This window comes from Bufo gargarizans, chromosome 10 (genome assembly GCF_014858855.1).
Source record: "Bufo gargarizans isolate SCDJY-AF-19 chromosome 10, ASM1485885v1, whole genome shotgun sequence".
NCBI classification, from domain to species: Eukaryota; Metazoa; Chordata; class Amphibia; order Anura; family Bufonidae; genus Bufo; species Bufo gargarizans.
This window is the reverse complement of record NC_058089.1, coordinates 29,813,734-29,827,523: the sequence shown is the minus strand read 5'-3', so window position 1 is coordinate 29,827,523 and position 13,790 is coordinate 29,813,734. Positions and strand designations below refer to the sequence as shown.

Here is a 13,790-nt window from a genome sequence, read left to right as displayed (position 1 = left end):
TCTGGCTCTGCCCCCCACTGGGAAGATTGGATGTCGTGTCTGGTGCCATCGTCATTCTCTAGCTCCTTCGTCTGGGTGCTGCTTCGCCATTGTCATAAAATACATTAACCCAGTGGATGGTAAAAGACATGTAATGTCCCTGCCCATAAAGGCTGCTCCAGGTGTCCATCATGGAGTGAACCTTGCCACACAGCAAGAATCACAGGGAGCGGCCCACGTTGGCTGCCACGTCAAAGTACAAGATAGTGATGGCTTTTTGGGAGAAATAATGCCAGCTAGGAAACTTCCAGTTCCCTAAAAGCAGCAGACTCGTCAAAATAATACAGCAATTGCACCACCAGCAACTTGGTCAGGTATGAATTGGGCTTGTGCACAGTCTGATTACTAGGCGCAATGAGTTGTTTCCTTGCCATGCATTCCGTTATTGATGGCTGACAATGGAGCAGAGGAAGAGGAGGCTGAGCAAGAGAAGCAAAAAGGCATGATGATGATGGAAAGGCCCCATACTGCTCGTGGATGCGGCCTGGCTGCCACAAGCTCGACTGGGAGAAGGAGAGGACTGTCTACCATCTCTGTTTGCCTACAGGAGGGGTGATGTTGCTTTATGTAGTTTAATATTTTGTTCTTGTACAGTTTGCACAGGCAATGCCTATGCCTTTTGGCAGCGTGGGGAAAAACTGCCAGACACTAAATATTTATGCAGAACTAGAGGCAGACTGTTGGATCTCATGGTGAGTTCTTTGGCCCCTCTCCCTTGCTCTGCCTTTGCCCTGACTGCCATTGTTGCTGCTCCCAATGCCAATACCATGGCAACCGGTGACACTACTGCTACCACCAACATGGTTATGCCTAGTGTCTGCAGCCTCCTCCTTCACCATTTCCTCAGGGCATTAGAAATGCTGACTGCTCTCACACAAGTTGTCAAAAGGGAGACACTTTTGACTATTTGCCATAAGACATGGTGGGGTTTTCTTGCCACTTCTTAGGAAAAAGGAAGGCGCCCCACTGCACTGAAAAGACTGGACTGAAAAGTTTCTCTGGGGCTACAAGAAGTAGGAGGAATGCTGTGACCCTAGGCTCCATGACACCGTGTCAGACTCTGAAGTCCCCTCCACATCATCCTGCGGCAACTGAGAGGAAGAGTGAGCCATCCAATCCATAATCTCATCCTCTTTCTCCTCAACAATGTTGCACCTTTCCGAAGCCAGCACTACTACTACCACTACTAGTACTTCTACTTCTGACCAGATGGCTGGTACTGCTACAAACCACATTCTGGCTCTAGGTCTTTATTTTGGAACTCTTCCGTAGGCCTTATATTTTTGGGCCTCACAGATAATGTTCACATAATAATCACGTATATGCTTGTTTGAATATATTCAACAACCCCCCAACAAATTGGCACAGTATAGAGATAGAAATTAAAGGAAATGGATTTAGGCCTAAATCGTTATCACTCACAAATAATATTGTGTGCTACCCTGTGTATTGGTGTAGTGATTAACTATATGCTGGTTTGAATATATTTAACAACTCCCCCAAAAATATGGCACCAATTGGAGATAAAAATTTAGGGAAAATGATTTAGGCCTAAATTCATTATCACTCACAAATAATTTGGTGCCCTACCCTGTGTTTTGGTGTAGTTATCACCAATATGCTGGTTTGAATATGTTCAACAATCCCCCCACAAAATTGCTGCTGTGTGTGGAGATAAAAATAAAATAAAATGGATGATTGAAGCCTGACGTTTAATATCACGTTATCACTCTCAGATAATTTGGTGCACTACCCTGTGTTTTGGTGTACTGACCCCCCCCCCCCCCCCCAAAAAAAAAAAAGCTTAATATCACGTTATCGTTCACTACGTGCCATTTAAATGGATTCATCTGAAATTAACACGAAAAATTTCAGGTTTGTCTCTCATCCAAGATTTTGCAAAGTTGGTAAGAACTGGTTATCTCATTATATACCTGTTACATTTCTGGGAAGGCGATCTTGAATTTTCGTGCCTATGAGGATCTTTAAAAATCTATGAAGACTTTAAGACTTTGAATGAATTTATAGTTAGACTGAACTGAATTATCTCTAGCAATGATATATTCTTGTACTTTACTTTCTCCAGACAAATGAAACTTGGCTAATTAATAACTGTACAAAGGCCACATGTCTTGGAAATAATGAGTATACCATTGAGCCAGTAAGTTGCCCTAAACTGGAGCCATTGAACTGTGTTAATGAATTCCCACCTGTAAAGAAGACGAGTGATGATGGATGCTGTGAATATTACGAATGCCAATGTAAGTTTTAGGAAGTGTTCATTTTCAATGCGAGTAATAAGGATCTGTTCTTACCAGCATCCTGGGCTTTGTATATAATAAAGCCATGACAGAAATACCAGACCGGTTCTAGGACCCATTTTTGCATTGCCTTTATTGTACCATCTAAGGGGTTCCTGTATTTTTGACTGTAAAAATACTTGCCTTCAAAATTACCGGAAGACTCAACATTAGCTGTAACATACTTAATTAAGGCTAGTATAAAAAGTGCATACTAGTTATTAAAACGGCTGTTTTCTCAGGAAATAATATTGAATATATTCTAGGTTTCTTTTCTGAGTAAATATCTGAGATTATATTTTTTTTTATCATACAGTACATGAGCATTCAAAGACCAGAATCTGATTATATTATTTTTGACTTCTAATAGGTGTGTGCAGTGGATGGGGGGATCCTCATTACATCACCTTTGATGGAACCTATTACACTTTCTTGGAAAATTGTACATATGTCCTTGTGCAGCAGATCACTCCCAAATATGACAACTTCCGTGTCCTTATTGATAACTACTTCTGTGATGCTGAAGATGGTTTGTCCTGTCCACAGTCTATCATGATCTACTACAAATCCAATGAAGTTGTCTTGACACGTATGATGTTCCAAGGGAAAATGACAAACATGGTAAGAGAACTGAGCCATAAGTTCTTAAACCACCAATAAACACTGGCATCTCCCCAAATCATCCTGACCATAAAACCGTAAACTAACTTATATGAACAATATTGTTTGCATATTCTATCAAACTGTACAATAAGAAAAGTCTGATGTTAATGATTTGCAAGGTATTATCTGTTGTGTTAAGGTGCAATTACACCTGTCTAGGAGAAGTCGATTTTCGAGAAGGAAGCATTCCTTCCCAACATGCAGCAAGCACCTACACGGTATGAGGACAAGCAATTGTTATTGCGATTGCCTGTCCTCGTACAGCTGCATTGTTTCTGGACAGCAGATAACTGTTTAGACAGCACAATCTGCTGCCCAGAAACGATAAGTTAGGTGCCCGCATGAACGACAGGATCACCTGATGAATGAGCGTTTCGCTCGTTCATCGGTTGATATGTGACACCTTTACATGGGTAGATTGTCGGGAATGATAATTGAACCATGCAAATCCACTTGTCTGTAGTGTATTGCGGATCCGCAATACAACCGGCCGGCACCCCCATAGAACTGCCTATTCTTGTCCGCAATTGCGGACAAGATTAGAACATGGGCTATTTTTTTCGGGAGCCACAGACTGGAAGATCGGGGCCGCGCTCCAGAAATGCGGATGCGGACAGCACACTGTGTGCTGTCTGCATCTCTTCCGGCCCCAAAGAGAATAAATGTTTCCGAATTCGTTCCACAACGTTGCGGAGCAGATCCGGACCAAATCTACGGTCGTGTGAATGGACCCTTACACTGGGACTGACCACATTGACTATTACCTATTACTAACAACTTCAATACTTTTTCTACAGATTAGGTTCAACCATGACTGGGTAACTCCAGGGTTTACCAAAGATGGCATTACTATAAGCAGTACTGGCATTAACATGAATGTGGGGATCCCAGAAATTGATGCATTTATCTCATTCAGTGGATTGATGTTTAAGATTGAGCTGCCATTCAGCAAATTTGGTTACAATACTGAAGGACAATGCGGTATGTTATGTTAACATTAATTTCTCTTGTCTTTTAGAGTTGATATATATGCCCAAGATAGAGCAAGCATGAGCATTAAAGGATAACTGTCACACTTAGACCCTAATTTCAATTTTCATATATGTAGTTACTAATAACATGATATTCCAGAATCAGTTACTATTAGACTGACTTACCCCATATTTAATAAGATTCAGCCCTTAGCCACCAGTCTGCATAAAACTGCAATTTCACTATTCAGTTAAGATGGCCGCCACTGCCCTCACCCTGAGGCTAATCCCGCCTGCCCTCACTAGCCAGTAACAATAGCCCCCCAAAAGTGTCAGTAACCAGAGCCCTCCCCCCTAAAGGGTTAATCTCCTGCAGCACACGGGGTCCTCTTACCACATGTTGCTGTCATTTATACACTGAGCAGATGGCAGATCTCCCTTCCCTGGTCTGCGCTGCTCCAACTCTGCATTCTCCAGCTCTGCTGAGTGAGGGAGCGTCTGCCAAGCGCAGGGACAGGGAGAAGTGCACACAGCCCAGGCACTGTTATCAGCTGCTGGGGAGGACCTGGCTCTAATCATTTACTTACAGTCCTTGGCTGTCTGTAATCTGACCTTACAGGCTGCCTGCTTCTGCATCCGTCCTTCAACAGACAGACGGAGCCTGACTAGCAACCTGATTTTAAGCACAGGTAAAAGTAGGCAATACAGGGAACAAAACTGTGGAATTAAGGGGTAATTGAATACACAGTGAAAATTTTAAATAGGGCCACCAAGGAGATATCACCACAATCCAATACTCCCCAAAAAAAAAAAAATATGACAGTTAAGACATTTGTATGTTGTCCTCCAATACAGGTACTTGCACTAACAACAGCACCGAAGACTGCAGAATGCCAAGTGGCGAGATTGTGGAAGATTGCTCCGAAATGGCTGACCACTGGAAGGTCAATGTAACAGGCAAGCCTTATTGTAATGCTCCAGATCCTAACGTATCAAATACAACAACCCAACAACCAAAGTGCAAACCATCTTTACTGTGTGACATTATCTTAAGCAGGTAAGTTGGAACTATTTCATAGTTTTTTTATATTTTTAATTTAAATATTTTATAAACACAAAAATCTGTAAATATGGCAAAACCACTATTACAAAAACCATAAAAGACATTATTGCATATGCAATCTTTATCTAATTGTACCAATTCCCTGGAAACCCAACATAATTTTAAATTCACAAAGTTCTAGCATCAAAGTTTCATCAAAGTTTTAGCATCTCAAATAAGTAGCTCATGAGTTTTTCGCATCTTTCTCTTTATTTATAATTTTGTATGTGTATGTCCATCTATTCATTATTGTTTTTTTTAACTGTCCGTGGTATTAGTCATATTTAGAGATGAGTGAATTGAAGCTGACAAAGTGGAATTCTATCCGAATTTCAGGAATTATTCGATTCACACCAAATCCGAATTTCCTCACGCTTTGTGTTAACGAATCACATTGTTTCCTAAAATGGCTGCTGCACGTCTGAGGATATGGAGCAAGGAACTCTGGGAAGGCGGGATCACCCATATTGCCATGCATGCAGCCAATCAGCAGCCAGCCAGCTCTGTCACAGCCCTATAAATAGCCTCAGCCATCTTGGATTCTGCCATTTTCCAGTGTACTTAGTGTAGGGAGAGACGTCAGAAGGCGCTAGGGACAGTGCTAGGAAAGACTTCATTGTGCTGAAAAAACGATTTACAAGTTTAGGGAGATTGTTCAAGGTGTAGGGAAAGGATAGGGAGGAATCATTCCACAGCATTTAAGTAGAACAGGGTTCAGTAGGGGAGTTTACAGCCTGGGTATTAGGAACAATCCTATTACACCTTACTGCACTGACTGAGGATCCAAATTGCCATTATACAGCTCTGTAATTCCAGCAAACCGTTCTTATTGGGGTGCAAGTGCTGTTTGATACAGCCATTAACAGGGTTTATTACAAGGAAATATTTCTATGTCTTATTTCCCCTTGTGCGGCAAAGTTCTAAATGTTCTAAAGCATTTTTTTTGTTGTATTAGTGGGAAAAGGGCTTATTAGCCGTTGTGTGGCGAAGTGTGGAATTTACAGCCCTTTTTGGCGTATATTAGTGTAAAAAAAAAATATATTATTTGCCGTTTAGCGGTGCAGTTCTATGTTCTAAAGCTCTTTTTGGCGTGTATTAGTGGCACAAAAAAGTACTTGCCATTGTGTGGTATAGTGAGAAAATTACAGACTCCATACTCCACACTCTGTCATTGTGGCGCTCTGTGGCTTCCTCATGCTGTTCCCACCCTTCCCACTTCATGACTGGGCCACTGTTTTGCCTGGCTGACATCATGATTTATTTGACCCTTCTTCTGATCTGTCAAAAGGAAGGAAAAATGAGACGCATAACGTATCCTGTCTGTGTAGCAGCTGTAAGACCTGTATGGTCCCATCAGAATTGGCTTGTGATTTGGTAGCCATAAGCAGGAGTGGGTACAAAACACAGAAGACATGCAAATATTCCATTCACGTGTCATCTCTGTTTTGGATCCACTCCAGTTTTTTTGGGCTTTAGCAATACTGATGGATTACTGACCAAATGCTGACCGAGTGAAGGCGGATGCTCCACAGACAGGATCCGTTTTTTGGTGGTTACTGTTCTGACGGATCAGAGGAAGGGCAAAATAATCAGTGACGACAACACAAACTTACTGCTGACACCCTCTCCACTCTGTGGGGGGCTTTACTTGTATAAGCGTTTAATAGAACAGGTTCTGTAGACATCTATGTGGAATCAGCTGATGACAGTTTAAAAGGAGTGCGCTTCTTCTTGATGCTAACATCGACCTGTTATTTGAGTTATTTAGTCAGTTTTGGCCCCGTGACTGCCCAAATAAGTGAAGTGTGCAGTGATTCTAAGAGCAACGCCTGTCTTCTGCGTGTCATACTGACTCACAGTAATATTTCACTACCACAGCAGACTCCCTATGCATGTTACTGCAAGGCACAGTGTTCTACAACACTATAAATGCTATATGCAGCCAGTATATAGTCGCTATTCACCGCAAATAAATGAGTATCGAACCAAATCTTTTCGAAAAATTTGATAAACCGGCCGAATCTAATTTTTGTGAAATTTGCTTATCTCTAGTCATATTATACTTTTATCATTTGGTCCTGGAAAAAAAGTTTTCTAGATCTACATAGAAAATTAATATCCAGAGATCACGCTCAAGTGTTAGGCCCCATTTACACGTCTGTAATTTAGTTCCGCATTTTGCATAATGGAATGCAGACCGCATTTCCGTTCCCGAAAAAAATAGAACATGTCCTATTCTTGTCTGCAATTACGGACAAAAATAGGCATATTCTATTAGTGCCGGCGATGTGCGGTCCGCAAAATGCGGAACGCACATTGCCGTGTCCATTTTTTACAGATCCGCAAAACACGTTACGGACGTGTGAAGGGACCCTTAGGCTCATTGTATCATAAATTATTTTTCGAAACATCACTCCTGAGTTTTTAGAAGGCTAGACATTTCCATATGCAATGCCATAAGCCAGCATGAATCAAACGGCATTTTTGACATCTGTATTAGGGTTGAGCACATTTTTTTCAATTCATTTCAGTCCAGTATGGCATATTTTTGTAAAAGATTTTTTATGAAAAAGGTTCTAAATATCCTATCCTAAACATTGTTATACATATATGGCACTCTGAGGTCTCCTAGGCGTCAGCATTTTATATCTTGTTGTTCTCTCTATATCTGTCCAGCCATGAGGGGGGCTCAGATGGCCCCCTGGGCATCAACCCACTGTTGTTCTCTCTATATCTGTCCAGCCATGAGGGGGGCTCAGATGGCCCCCTGGGCATCAACCCACTGGGAAATTTCCCTTTAAGGTCTATAACCAGTCCGCCCCTGTGGGAGGAGTTGATCTTTCGTATCAAGCTCTAAAGCTATACAATGTGTGCGGAAAACAAAGGTGTGGCACAAAAAGCTGGCGGTGCACATTGTACAGATGGCACTGTATAACTCTTGTACAGTGTCTGTCATGTAGGGATCAGTGTGTCCCTGAACGTCACCCAAACCACTGTCCCTATCTACTTGCAAGATCCACCCTAGATAACAGCACACAACTGGATGGCAGTCTCTTCCTTACTAAGTGCAGGGGTCTACAGGAAATAGGCAAAATAATAAACGTAGTGACCATCCGACTCTTTACCAAAGGAGCTGGTTTGTGTATAAACCATGAAACCTCCTAATCAACTTGTCAGCATGCATCAGTGCAAGATATTTGTTTAGTAGGGATTTGTTAAAAACATTATGAATTTTCAAAGAATTTGGTAATTTTAAACAAACAGATACTAGGTTAATCTTGAGAATCAAATATGGACAAATTAATGGTTATGATAATGCAGCTTAGAAATTACGTTTTTGCAGTAAAACATGTACACTAAAACTGGCAATGCAATTTAGCAGTAAAATCATTTTGCTGTAACTACAAAATATCTTGAAGTAATACATGTTCACTAAAATGGGTATAACAGTAACAAGTTTTTGCAGTAAACCACAATTCCTAAAATGGGTACAATAATGTAGTTTTTGCAGTAGAACATTCTCAATAACTGGTATTCTAATACAGTTTTTGCTGTGAAATGCTTTGGCTATAACTGAACAGTATCTTGAAGTAATACAATATGTTCAATATACTGGGTATAATGCAGGTATAGTAATGCTGTTTTTGCAGTAAAATGCTATTACTATAACTGAACAATATCTGGAAGTAATACAACAAGTTTACTAAAATGGTTATAGAAATGCAGTTAATACAGTAACATGCATTTATTTGCAACTTTGCTGTAACTGAATGATATCTTGTAGCAATACAATGAATTGAATAACATGAGTATATTGATGCTCAATTATAAACAATAGATTGAAACTGTTTTTTAGAGAAAAAAAAGGGGCAATTGCACAGCGTTGGCAACAGAATGTATGCTATTCCTGCTGAAGGTGCTGGCTGGCAATAAGTCTATGAACTGCTGAAACTTGAGGTTTCTTTTTACAAAAAAAAAGAAAAGCAGTCTGTTCTTAGGGAAAAAAATGAGGTTCTTGCAGGATTTTTTAATTGCAAGCTGTAGAAAACAACTCACAACTCTTCAGTGACCAGTCCCTCACTCACTCTCTATGATTTCTCTGATGTAACCCTAAAATCTACCCAATTGTATCTTCCTATTCTCTCCCTATACTGTCCCTATCACACCTACAGATCAGACCTACAGTAGATTACTGGCTTGTTTTTGCAATAGATTTTTGGCAGACACAGCCAAAACACGTGCTATCAGATCACAAGCTCCACACATAATGCTCTGTAATGGCGTTCTCAGTTAAAGGCCCAGCCAGAATCCTGCCCCTGATTGGCTCATCAGGCTGTATGTCAGGCAAGCCCTCTGTATGTCAGGCAAGCCCTCTCATACCCAGTGCCATGTGATCCTTCATCTTCATCCTCCCTCCTGTTTTCCCCACCAATTCCCTCAGTAAAAGTGTGGGTATCAGTTTTGCATGATTTTCCTAAAACAAACTGTGCAAAAATACGGATTTGTTTGCAGAGAACTTTTTTGTAAAATTTGCAACCAATTCTATTAGAATCAATCATCTCTAATTTGTATATAACAGTTTACTTAGATGTATTCAAAAATACAAGTGAATCTGAATTGCACATCCTCATCCTCAGTGCAAATGATAGTATACCGCCTCCTATGTTGCATGCTATACATGTGGCATTAGTATACATTTTGATCAAAAAGCATAGGCCCACTCACCACGATAAGGTTACCTCTTAGAGTAGGAACCTACTCTAAATTTGGCACGCCGCCACAACACAGCACCAGAAGGAGGCGGGACCCAGCATCCAAACAGCCTTCCCGCTGCCTGGCAAAGCAACCTTGTTGTGGTGAGCGGGCTTATGCTTTTTGATCAAAATGTATACTAATGCCTCATAAAAGCATGCAACATAGGGGCCTGTATACTATTTCTGAGAAGAGATGTTAATTATGCCGAGAAGCAGTTATTAGATCAAAGCATAGCATGAGGAGGTGTGATCCAGGTTCATTCTTGTTTTTGAGTATACTTAGATGAATTGACATCGAACTTAACATTAGCAGCAATTTTTAACTTAAAGCAGATTTCAAGGACAACCATTTAGAAAATGGAGCAGAAAGAGCTAAAAATAACAAATGAGCACAAATTCAACTCACTAATACCCTGTAGCTGCTCCCCAAAGCTGCTCTCATCCCTGCTGCCATCCACTTCCTTATCCTGTGGTTAAAGGGGTATTCTGAGAATATATATTTTTTTTCATCAGGGGGAGGGATACTATTCTATGCGCTCACATAGCTAGCAAGAGATTAATTTCCATGCATGCACTGCAGTAAGGACTCACACGTTAATTTTGGGTTGTAAACAGGCTAGGATCATATGCACAATTTATGGCATATGACCCAGGAGGTGCCTCGAGCATAATTTGATGGAGCAATGCAGCAATGGCCTGGTAGGCAAATTTTAATAACTAATAGTTTTTTTGCAAGGGGAAAAACATGAAACAAAATTAAAAAAATTAAAATCTTAGAGTGTTCCTTTAACATCCTGGAAATAACGTGGACTGTCTGCTCAGCCAATGACTGGCTGAAGAAGGTCACTGCTGCATCCAGTGATTGGATGAGTTTGCAGTCCAATCTTGTAATCGGAATAGAAATATGTGATCAATATGACTTTATTACTCCTTTCAAAGGGTATTTGCTGAGTGTCACAAAGTTGTTCCTCCAAAGCCTTACCACGAAGGTTGTACCTATGATTCCTGTCAAATACCCACTGACTCAGTAGAGTGTTCCAGCTTGGAAATATATGCCTCTTTGTGTGCCGCCAATGGGGTCTGCATCGACTGGAGAAGCAAGACTAAAGGACATTGTCGTAAGTGTTCTTTGGGTTATTGCTTCATTGTGATTATCTAGTAATGTAGGTGCTATAGAAAATATAGTCCAAAGACAATTTGCCTAGCTGTTGTCTAAACCAACCAATGACATTTGAGCCTTTTTTCAATTTTTTAAGGCGCATAGGAAATTAAAGGAGCGATTTAATTGGTTGCTAGCATCAGTGTATTGAGTTTTCCTTAGCACTTTTATATGTCTTTGGTTGACTATACTTCTAAAATGTTAATATAACATGTTTCTATAATAATAAGAGTTGTATGCTGTCCAGATTACAATCCAATTTGCTCATTTTAGCATACAAATGTTCTGCCGGGAAGAAGTATGACCCTTGTGGACCATTGCATCCTAAGTCCTGCAACACCAAGTGAGTAATGTCTTTATAGTAAGTAGCAAGTAATGTCATGTCAAGGTATCCTCTTTCCATATTTCCTTTGTACATGGAGCACAGTCCACTGCTTGGAACCTCCTTGATTAGCCAAACGAAGCTTAACCATGTTTCACAGTGTATGGCTTGATGCAACGTCTTCTGATAATGGCTGGGAATTTCTGAGGGGAGAACTGTGGAAATGATCTGATTGCTAAATCAATGTGTAAATTGAATTATTGTCATGAGGCAACTCTTTACAACTAAGTAGACCGATATACAGTCACCATTATTAAGAGGTTGTCTTCTAGACAAAATTGATATTAAAAATTGAGTATAGCCAAGCTCACCAAGACCTGTGTCTATGAGGTTCTCTTGTGATTGGTGTGTTATTCATTGGCTAATATGCCCACATTATTTTTATATTATGCCTATATGTGTGGGTTATGTATGAAGACTTTAAAGGAAACGTATTACCATGAAAATGCTGTACAAATTACAGGCATCATGTTCTATTCAGGAGGAGCTGACTAGACTTATATTGTTATGTGGGAAAGATTCAGCATATTAAAGATGCTGTCCTTATTTTCCGTAGAACACAGAAAGTCGCCTCTAATATTAAATAAAAAATAAAAAAGACACAAAACTTTGTTAATAACCACTTATCTACTAAGTCTTCAATCATAAAATAGAAGAAAAAAGAATAGGAGTTAGTCCAGGATTAATCCAGCGGATGGTTAAAGGTGAAAATTTTAGCAAAGTCAAATATTAGTTGAGTTAACCATTCCTAAAGGGAAAAAAAAGGTACATAACATTTGACCATAATCCGGCGACTGCACCAGCAACTACACCCTCCACCTCCATACAGCCCGCTTCAATCTCGGCAGTCCGGCCAAACTCGCAACATTGATAGCAGAGAGACAGTGCTAGTAGCAGACCGCCGAACAAGTCAAAAAATCCAGGCAGTAGCGAGATAGTATCAGGGGGCGCTCCCAGCATATCCCCTTACCAGACCTTCATCTCAGCGTCTCAATATCTCCCAGGCCGGAACCCATAAAACAGAGGGCAGCACAAATAATTATTTTCTTTTTCTTTTTCTTTTCCCCCTTCCTCTCTTTAGTAAAGTTAGTATAACTTTGAACCCAAAATAGGAAGAGTTATTATAGATGCAGAAATAAGGTTAATCCCTTTTTAGAAGAACTTCTTCAGAGGATTAGAGCAGGAGTCTCGGGGTCGGGGTCGGAAAAAAAAATGGAGATAACAAATGAGGGCTTACGGACCAATAAACTGGCAGGTTCTTCTCACTCGTGCTTCTTTTTTTTTTTTACTCTATCCCTCCCAGTATTCCTCCAAGGATAAAAATAAGGTGCTATATACCGGAGATTATACCCCAGAGTCCACAGTGGTCAAAGTATCCTCGCCCGTATATCCTCTGCATGAGGTTTGAGACCAACAGCACGTATAGGGATCCTATACAGTCCAGCATACTCTAAAAGGGGGAGAACCACATCCCCACAAGAGCTCTAAACCAATATTGCAAGCACAAGCACACATGTGCAACTCACGACTTTCTCCAACACAAGTCCACCGCTCCACAGCACCTGCGGCTCATTCCTTGCCTCCTGGGGGTAACAATGGCTCCTCCTGTCACCAACAAACCCAGGTATCGATACTCCGGTCTCAGCGTCGGGTAATCTTCCACACCGCCTGCGGATCATGGCATCATGGCATCTCCATCCCCCTCTACGCTTCTTTCACAGACCAGGTGGCAGCGTCAGATCTCCGATATCAGCGGTAGCGTCCCCCCTGCCTGCCTTAGCATAGCGGCTTAGCTGGCAAGCGGGAACGAGCAGACGGAACAGCCGGCATGCCGGGGGAGCGGAGGGGCGGGGCCTAGCGTCTCACGTCAGACGCTCTCATGCCGGCGGGAAAGATTCAGCATAACTTGTAACTTATTAATTGAATTCCCTGCTTATTCTGCACCTAGGAGTCCAGTGAACTGTGCCTACAGAGATGGTTGTCAATCACTGATAGGACCGCCTACTGGACTCCTAAATATAGAAAGAACAGGGTTTTTAATATATAAAATACCACTTATACTGAATGTTTTCCCACAATGCAATCTATCAGTCTGCTCAGCACTTCTTGTTCAAAGATAGAGGTTCCCTTTAAGCAGTATGGACAATATGTCCTTTTAATCATGCAAGAGAACATATTTAGCACTCCAAAGGACATATAAACATGTAAGTTTTTTTGTGCTTTTATTACAGGGAAGTTCAAGAACTCGACAATACATATACTGAAGGCTGCTTCTGCCCTGAAGGAACCATGCTGTTTAACTCTTACACTGATGTCTGTGTTGAGAGCTGCTGTATGTATCCACATGTACAATTATCTACAATGTTTGCTAAAAATTCATAGACAAAAACAATCTATAGAACAATTTTCTTAGTCTGCGG

At 40.9% G+C, this 13,790-nt stretch overlaps 1 protein-coding gene across 1 annotated transcript in view; it reads left to right on the top strand.

The window, feature by feature from the left end:
• The window catches only part of LOC122920028 (mucin-5AC-like), a 107,494-nt gene that overhangs the window by 78,172 nt on the left and 15,532 nt on the right, over window positions 1-13,790 (top strand). The window contains exons 31-37 of the mRNA XM_044269238.1: window positions 2,126-2,300; window positions 2,710-2,960; window positions 3,800-3,983; window positions 4,829-5,030; window positions 10,769-10,947; window positions 11,262-11,331; window positions 13,602-13,702. Of these exons, the coding sequence (XP_044125173.1) occupies window positions 2,126-2,300; window positions 2,710-2,960; window positions 3,800-3,983; window positions 4,829-5,030; window positions 10,769-10,947; window positions 11,262-11,331; window positions 13,602-13,702 (1,162 nt within the window). The remainder of the gene's footprint in view (window positions 1-2,125; window positions 2,301-2,709; window positions 2,961-3,799; window positions 3,984-4,828; window positions 5,031-10,768; window positions 10,948-11,261; window positions 11,332-13,601; window positions 13,703-13,790) is intronic.